Source organism: Chlamydomonas reinhardtii, chromosome 4 (assembly GCF_000002595.2).
Source record: "Chlamydomonas reinhardtii strain CC-503 cw92 mt+ chromosome 4, whole genome shotgun sequence".
NCBI lineage: Eukaryota > Viridiplantae > Chlorophyta > Chlorophyceae > Chlamydomonadales > Chlamydomonadaceae > Chlamydomonas > Chlamydomonas reinhardtii.
The window spans coordinates 3602902-3611347 of NC_057007.1; the positions used below are offsets into that span (position 1 = coordinate 3602902).

The 8446-nt window shown below is 63.9% G+C and overlaps 2 protein-coding genes across 2 annotated transcripts; both read left to right on the forward strand.

The window, feature by feature from the left end:
• The first annotated feature begins 525 nt into the window (after positions 1–525).
• CHLRE_04g228600v5 (uncharacterized protein) lies at positions 526–5107 on the forward strand. Its single transcript, XM_043062060.1, has 3 exons — positions 526–772; positions 1125–3598; positions 3862–5107. The coding sequence occupies exons 2-3, from the start codon at positions 1220–1222 to the stop codon at positions 4705–4707; spliced, it is 3225 nt and encodes a 1074-aa protein (XP_042925412.1). The 5' UTR covers positions 526–772; positions 1125–1219; the 3' UTR covers positions 4708–5107.
• A 48-nt stretch (positions 5108–5155) lies between these two features.
• CHLRE_04g228625v5 (uncharacterized protein) lies at positions 5156–8273 on the forward strand. The gene has a single exon (XM_043062061.1). It carries the CDS (start codon positions 5221–5223, stop codon positions 5434–5436), a length of 216 nt encoding a protein of 71 aa, XP_042925413.1. The 5' UTR covers positions 5156–5220; the 3' UTR covers positions 5437–8273.
• Positions 8274–8446: the final 173 nt, after the last annotated feature.

Below are 8446 nucleotides of genomic sequence, written 5' to 3' on the forward strand. Positions count from 1 at the left end.
GGGGGGTACCTTGAGCATGTACGCCCGGTTGACAAACCTGAGTTGGTGATGAAACCCGCTCCTATAAAGCAGTTCCCAGGGAACACATGCCCTAGAAGAAGTGAAGGCGGTGGCCGCCAACCGCCCGTCCTGGCCTTTGACATTGACAAATTGCCGCCTGGGTTTGGTAAGCTAGCAAACGCCCGCGACGCCATGTCCTAAGCTTGAAATGCGTTTGGGCCTACAACGAGCTTGAAAAGGCCCGGTTCGAGATCGTGTCTCACAGGGACACATTTCCAATGCACGTCCCCGGCTAAGGTAGCCGGCTTGTTGTGCATGCGTCGTGCCGCCTCCGATGAGCTTAGGTGCTTCTCTAGATGGCGCTGGGCATGGACTAGCACAGGTCGCCCGGCAGGGCGTGAGACCGATGGTCCAAACTCTCTCTCAGATTTGTCGGTCCCCGAAAGTGCCGCGCCTCAAGCTCGCCCCTCGCGTGTCGAACTCACAGCCAGCACATAGACATAGCCGCAAACTATGTCCTAAGCACTTCATTACAGGGCGCGCACACACACAGAGTCTCGTCTGCCGAGACACCGACACTGACCTAAACGCTCTCTCAAGGCCCGTCGCAGCAGCCCAGGCTCCTACTCGGGTACTTGGAGCTGTGTTACACCTGTTCACGCAAAGCCCAGCAGCGCGGCGATTCCCTCGCCCGGCCCCGCATTCAAGTACATCTCGCTGCTTCACGCAACAGCCCCTCGCTGCTGCCAGTCATCAGGTGGAGGCCTGGCAGGTGAGCTGGTTCTGGTTACACGGGAGCTGGGAAAAAGCCTGTTTCTGCGCCGACTGGTCACGCGATGTTCTGGCCGCGCCAGCGTTTGTCATGGCTTGGAGCGGCTTGCTTATAGAAGAGAGGGGCATGTTGAGACGACGACGGAGGACGCGTTTGCGGGTGGGCGCGGGCATGGCCCACGTCCCCAACTGTCGGCCCCGCCTTGCGCCCGAACTCGGGCAGCTGCAGTGCAGCTAGCGACTACCTTGACAGCTTTTTGGCTTGCCGGGGTGGGCGGGGTCACCCCGTTTTTTATTGTGCATGCATTCACGCACGCCTTGAGTTACGGCGTAACGCCCTTGTAACCCCGCAGGCAGCTTGTCAGATCGACACCACCACCAGGCTAGCTCCAAGATGCTAGAGGCAGCGCAACACGCGACCTTTGCGTTTTCACCAGACATTGACTCCATGCAGCACCTCGCGCACCGACAGACACAGGACCTGGCGCTACTTGCCCAGCGGCGCATGCCAGGTCAGCAGCGTGGCGCTGTGCACCAGCAGCACCAGCAGCCATTGCCGCCGATTGTGAACTCGCAACACTCGAGTAGTCTTGCGGCGGACGCACAGATGTCACCGCTCCAACGCGAGCTGCTGACGCTTGCGCTGAGCCAGGCCGGTACGCTTCGAGTAGCACAGCCGGCTCAGCACGGCGGTGGGGGCGGCGGCAGAGGAGTCCGCGATGACTCGGCCACGCGGCATGAGCTATCGCAATTCGCAAATTCGCTTCAGCTAGCGATGCCCGCGCGCTCGCAGCCCCTGTCGAGCACTGGGCGCTTGCTGGACCTGCATAACCCCAGCAGTGTCGTGAAATCGGTCGGGCCTATGGGGGAGGAAACCGGTATCACGGACGGCAGTCAAGCGCGGCGCAGTGATGGCCACCACGAGCTGCTGGACCAGCTCGCGCTGGCTTATCGCCGCGAGCAACAGGCCAAGCGCGAGGAGCAGGCCCTGCAGCTGCAGCATGAAATTCAGCACCTGCAGCAGCAGCAGGAGCAGCTGCGGCAGCACATCGCAGCGGCGCAACAGCAACAGCAGCAGCAGCTGGCGCCGCCCTCGCCGCGCCCCAACCCAGTGCTTACGGCACTGGCAGCCGTCGCCGCTGCGTCGGCCGCCCGCCGGGCGCCTCTGGGCGGCTACCCGGAGGCCGCCACCACCGCCGCCGTCGCTGCGGCGCGTCACGCCCTGTCTGACGACTCGGAGGAGACCACCATGGCACACGCGGCGGACACGGCGGCCCGGGTGTGGCGGCCGCCTTCCCGCCCCTCGGCGGCCTCAGCGGCTGCGGCTGTGGCTGCTGGCGCGCTGGTTACGGACCGCGCCAACGTCGACCTGCACCGGCGACTGGGCACCAGGCATGAGGAGGCGGAGATGGAGATGGGGATGGGGATGGGGACGGACATAGAGATGGAGGCGGAGGTTGCGGCGCCCCTGCGGCCGGCATACCTCCACCCGCACCATGTCCACCAGCAGCAGCAACAGCGGCGGCCCTTCCAGCAGGCGTGCCGGCCGGTGGTGTCGCAGCAGGAGCCCGAGCAGCCCCGGCAGCAGCAGCAGCCGCAGCCCCAGCAGCAGCCCCAGCAGCAGCCGCAGCTGCAGGCGCTGCCAGCGTATGCCGCGGGACCGCACGCGCACACGCAGCTGCTGCAGCTGCTGCTGGCGCAGCGTGGCCGCGAGCGCGAGTGGGAGCTGCAGGCGCGCGAGGCGGCGGTTGCAGCCTCGCAGTCGGCCGGCGGCTCCACGCCCGCCGCCGGTCCTGCGGCTGCGGCGGCCGCGCAGCAGCAGCGGCAGGCGCCCCGCCGCGAGGCCGCGCCAGCGGCCCTTGTTCCTGTGGTGGCGTCACCGGCAATGCCCGGCGCCGATGAGTCGCAAGACGCGGCGGCGGCGGCGGCGGCGGCGGTTCTGGGGCGGCTGCTGACTCAGCTGCCCGGGCTGGGCGTGCCGGCGGAGCAGGTGCAGGAGCTGTTGGGGCGCCTGCGCCGCAGCCCGCACACCCGGGACAGCAGCCCGCCCCTGCTCGCTGGCCGGGAGCAGCAGCCGGAGCAGCAGCGGGAGCAACAGTGGGAGCAGCAGTGGGGGCAGCAATGGGAGCAGCAACGGGAGCAGTGGGAGCAGGAGCACGAGAGCAGGGCCGCGGCGGCAAAGCGCGAGCCGGCACCAGCACCAGCACCGGTGCCGGTACCGCAGCAGCCGGCGCTGCCGGCCCTGTCGACGAGTCTGCTGCAGTCGCTACTGCTGCAGGCCCGGGCTGCGAAGAAGCAGGGCGGCGGGGAGGTCGCTGCCGCCTCGCCGCGTGCTCCAGCTCTGCCGCCGCGCTCGCCCGCGGCTGACACGGCCGCCGCCGCCGCCCTTGCGCCGCCGCCCGCCTGTAAGCGCGACTCATCCTCCGCCTCCGGCACCACCACCGCGCCCGCCGCCGCCGCCGCCACCGCCGCCACCAGCTCGCGCCCGCGCTCGCTAACCGCCGCCGCCAACAGCGCCGCCGGCGGCGGCGGCCCGGCGGCGCGGCGCGGCGCGGGCGCGCCGTCGCGCGCGATGTGCGCCGCCGCCGTGGCTGCGGCGCCCGCCGCCGATGGCCGCCGCGTGCTGGTTGCCAAGACGCTGACGCACTCGGACGCGCGCACGCGGCGCCTGATTCTGCCGCGCATGTCTGTTGAGGTGAACTTACCCGAGGCTGTCGCCGACCCCGGCTACAGCTTTGACGTCATCGACGAGCGCGGCCACTCGTGGCACTTTGTGATTCGCTCCTGGCCCAACGGCTGCAACCCCAAGCCCGTCTATGTGCTGGAGGTAAGCGATCGCGGGCAACGACGGCGTGTGGAATTCAGGCTCTTCTTGTGATTTGGTGCGTTCGTTTTTGTTTTGTGTTGCAGTGATGCGCGCGCGGGGGGAAGGGGCTTGCTATTGTTTTAGTCCGTTGTAAGGCCCGCTATTCGCGCCTTGCTCCTCACCTGGGCCACCTCGTCTGCGCTGCCCGACTCACCTACTTGTCCCCTCCACCTTCCCTCCTACCCACCTGCCACCCACCTGGCCCCCCCCCACACACACTGCAGCACATCTCCGAGTACGTCAAGGCGTACGGCATCACGTCGGGCGACGTGCTGGGCCTGCTGCGCGGCCCCGACGGCCGCATGCACGTCGAGGTCAACTCGGAACCCATCATCGCCGCCGCCCGCGTCACCTCCGGCCTGCGCACCCGCACCCGCGCGCCCAAAGGCACTGGCGTCGTTGGCGCCGCGGGTGTGGGCGCCGGCGGCAGTGGCGCCAGCGGCGCGGCGACGGCGGCGCGCAAGCGCGCCGCGCCGGCTCGGCCGTCGCCGTCGCCGTCGTCCGAGGAGGAGGAGGAGCGTCTGAGCGGTGGGCGTGGCGAGGAGAGCAATGAGGAGGAGGAGGAGGACGGGTCGCAGGGTGGCGGCGGCGGCGGCGGCACCCGCGGCTCAGGCGCCGTGCGGCGAGGCCGCGGGCGCGCGGCTGCCTCTGCGGCGCGGGTTGAGGAGGAGGACGGGGGCGAGAGCTGGGCGGCGGGCGGCAGCCGGCGTGCAGGGCCGGCCCCCGCGGCGGCGCAGGGGCTTCCGCAGCCGGGCTTTGCCACGCTCGATGCCGCAGCCGCCTTCTCTGCTGCTGCCGCTGCAACTGCTGCCGCTGCAGGCGGTGCAGCCGGCGCCGCCGGCTTCCCCTCAGCCGCGGATGATCTGGCCCGCACCTACAGCGAGCACGTGCGCGTGCTTGAGGCCATGCAGGTGCTCACCTCCTTCCGGGGGGGTGGCGGCGGAGGAGGAGGCGGCGCCGGCGGTGGCGCCAAGCGCTGCCGCCTCGCCGGCGCGCGCGACGTGTCCGCGGCGGCGCCGGCGGCTGACGCGGCCAGCAACTTGTCGTACAGCTATGACGAGGACGAATGAATTGGTTCATTGCTGGTTCTGGCGAGGCCACGGCCGCTGGGGTCGCGGGCAGGGGCAACATGCTAGGCCGCGGGCCAGACCAGACCAGGCGGTGGGGTCTGCTGTGCCGGCTTGCGGTGTTGAGAAGCGAGCTATGGCTTGGGCGTTGGGAAGGGCTGAGCATGGTTTGTGTGTATGTGCTGAGTTTGCCGATGCGCATTCATGTATGCATGCAAACAGAAACACACGTGAAGCATCTGTCTAGCGGAAGCACAAATTCTCAATTTCAGTGGATGTACACTTACTGGTGTGATGCCATGTTGCTCAACACATATACATGGGAATTCAGAGGCCGGACTCGTGGCTTGATGGGTACAGCGGATTGGGAATGGAGTGTTGCAGTGCGTTCATCACGAGCACACTGTGTGCATACATGCACATCAAATATGTCTCTGCATATGGGGCATACGGGTTGCGGGCTCATTTGTTTTGCGCCGGCCTGCTGCCAGGGGCGCGTTGAAAGAAGGGGAATGAATGGGTGAACGATGTGGACTGGTTCTCCTGACGCCGACCATGTGCCTAATCGTGGCGGCAACAATAATTCCGCATCGGACACTGGTGGAGTTGTGGGTAGTCGGTCGGGCGACTGCTTCCTTCACACGACGACCGCGTCGTGCAAATGTACGCCTACGCCTTCGCAGGACGCAAGATTGGAATGGGCGGTGTGCTTATGTTTGCAAGCTTGTGTGACTTCGCAAGCCGTAATGGGTGCTTGTGTGGCGGGCCCAGGGAGTGCGCGGAGCCACACTGCTGAGAATGAACGTGGCAGGCATAGGGGGGGGGCGTGTGGGTGCGTGGGCGCATTTAAGAGAGAACTGCGGGCCTGGGCCACGTTGGCCTTCAGGTTCCTACTGACTTGCTGTGTAGGCGACTGCGGAAAGCGTGCAAGCCGGCAGTCGGGTAAAGCATAGCGCTGTGCATGTCAAGTCTGACGTGAAGCGGTCGGCATGACGCGAAGCAAAGCAGGGGAACAGACTGGGCCTTGTAAAGGGAGGCCCGTGGTGCGTGCACGGCTGTAGAGCTTGTTGCGAATCGGCACACACCGGCAACATTGTGTGTGCCTGCAAGCATTTTGATCTTCATTCTGGCATTGTACTTCATCATTCACTGGATGAGAAGAGCTCAAAAGTCAAGTGACGCATACAAACAAGCAAATGCGCAGTTGAGGCGGTGAGGGCTAGAGTGAGCAAGGCGGTGCGCCCGCCGCATTTTAGATATCATTGGTTTCGGGCGTCCGCTGAGCAACTCCTTCGCCGTTTGGGCACCGCGCAGGCTGTGGACGTGGCTGCGTCAGGTGTCCGTTGGCTCGCAGGGGAGGCTGTGGGTTGGACGACGCAGATGGCCAGGGAATGGCTGTGGGCAGGAGGTGCGAATGCGGCGCATGCCGCGAAGCACTTGTAGGCTGGCGGGAGGTAGCAGCAGCTCTGGCGGTGTGTAGAGTGTGTTTGGAGTTGGTGGGGTGGATGGTTGTCGGTTGGTTGGGAGCAAGGTGGTAGCTTCTTCGCCAATAGGTTACGCCGTACATACTGCCTAACACTGCCTGTGTTGGGACAAGCGGTCCTGGCGGTCCTGGCAGACTGCTGGCCGCCTGGCAGCTACCTTGTACCTACTGCCGATGGCGCCCGCCCTGATAGCGGCATCTGCACACGACATGGGGTACGAAGTAATGCGACAAGCAGTGTTGTTCAAAGCAGTGGTGCGGCTGTTGCACATGGTCCGTTTGTGGGGGGGGGGGTTCTGGTCTTGTGACTGGGTGCTACGCGCAAGCACCCAGTCACAAGACCATGCGCAAGCACGCGCCATGCAGGATACGGCTGCTCACACTCGGTGTAACAGGTTGTGCCGAAAGCTTGCGCCTTGCGCGAAGTTGAGGGCCGAGCCACGTTGTATACGTCTGTTGTAGGTGTTGTTGGCGGTCGTGTATGCCGAGGCTCTTACTCTTAGCGGTAAGACGACCGCGGTGTGAAGGCCGTTGGGGTAGCAGTTGACGCGGCACAAATTCCAAGGTGGTGGCTGGTGCCTGGCGAACGGTATGGTTGTAGTATGTTAGTTTTGTTGGGTTGTGCGTGTTTGCTAGCGCTGTGGCAGGATTGGACTGACAGCAAACAAACGAGGCGTGTGGCGGCGGAGGCGTAGTCGGGCGTTGCTGAGTAGTGTCGCAGAGGTTGGCACACTCGCACGCAATGCATGTGGAGATTGTGGACAAAGGCAAGCAATGGATATGTGAATGCTCTTCTGCATATGCCAAAACTTTGCATCCGTCGCTGGGAGAGACAGTGCGTTCCGCACCACATCGATTGAGGTGCTCCTGTGGCGAAGGAGAGGGGCCTGTGTGGCACAAGTAAGGAGTGCACACAGCCGGTGTCACAGCCAGAGATATGTGCTGGTTTGTTCGGCCTACGGATGCCCTGTCGCCGCATGCAAGCCATTAGCATTTGTTTAACATTCCTTGTTTTAACACTAGGCGCGGCGAGGACACCGGGGTCATAGAGACACTTTGCATAGAGGTTTGCGCCGCCCGCCGCCAGGCCCAATGCCGCTGCGGCTTTGTGCAGTGTGTGGCACTGGAGGCGAGTGCGTGGTGTGCCACTGCGCGGCAGTGGCGCCGCGGCGGCGCAAGCACCAAGAAAGTCCTTTCATCTGGAGAGAAATGGGCGTGTGTTTCAGCGTGGCATAGCGCGGTGTGTGCTCGCTCGCAACCTTGCGCTGGCTGGGCATCGGGTAGTTCCTGATGAAGCCGAAGGTACGTACGGACAAAGCTGTGCACGAGGCTTTAAGATGGAAGGCAACAAGGCGCATTGGGCGTAGGTTGAGGCCCTGACGCCCGTTGGGCAACAGAGGAAGCAGTATAATAAAGCACCGGTCATGATAGGTGCGGTCGACGAGGGGCCGTGTTGCAGTGGTCCCGAAGGAAGGGTGCGACCGGGTTCTGTTATGGCTGGGCAGGCGCCCTAAGCGACGATTCATGGCCACTTCAGACTATACGTAATATACGCTGTAATGCGCTTGTTGCTCAAGGGGTCTATTTGTATGATGGATGATGGAGAGAATCACGGCAACACGTTGCGCTGCTGTGTGTTGTGGTGTTAGGAATGCGTATGTGCGTCCGTTTGCCTTCTGGCACGTGTGGCGTGCTTATGCCATGCGTCGGTGTTCCGTGGCTTTCGCTGTTCAACATTCCAGTTTAAATGAACTGCTGTTGGTGTAGTTTCCGACGTGTAGGATATGATTTTGGCGGTGCCCGGCTGTCACTTGCTCTCGTGGCAGGGCAGAGGCTGCACGGGTGTCCGTGTATTATTATAGCAGGAGGATTACGTGGTGCATCATTGAGATGGGGGTGTGCACGTTTAAAGCATTGCACAACGCACGTTACGGCCGCGTCGCACGAAATGGGCTTGCACTTGCAAGCAGCATTGCGCACCGAGCTGTAACGCAACGAATGATTGAGCAGGCGAGCAGACAATTCCAGGTTTCTACAAGGACAGGAATGCACGTCGTGCTCACCACCTTGTAACCACACACAACAACAACAACAAATTCCAGGTTCGATGAGGGCCCGGGTGCGAATGAGCACGACAAAACCTCTGCCTCAACAAGACCGGAGTCGATTTACCCGTGCCTTTCACTGTCACCGGCACTCCGGCAGTACCGTATTGGGCGCACTTACCGCCAGCAATCAGGGCATGACTGCATGAGCGAT

What these genes read in the sequence shown, in the direction of transcription:
- CHLRE_04g228625v5 (XM_043062061.1), top strand. Translation starts at nt 5,221, where the DNA reads ATGGGTGAACGATGTGGACTGGTTCTCCTGACGCCGACCATGTGCCTA.
- CHLRE_04g228600v5 (XM_043062060.1), top strand. Translation starts at nt 1,220, where the DNA reads ATGCAGCACCTCGCGCACCGACAGACACAGGACCTGGCGCTACTTGCC. An exon ending in AGCCCGTCTATGTGCTGGAG is followed by an intron (nt 3,599 to 3,861) that starts GTAAGCGATCGC and finishes CACACACTGCAG; the next exon opens with CACATCTCCGAGTACGTCAA.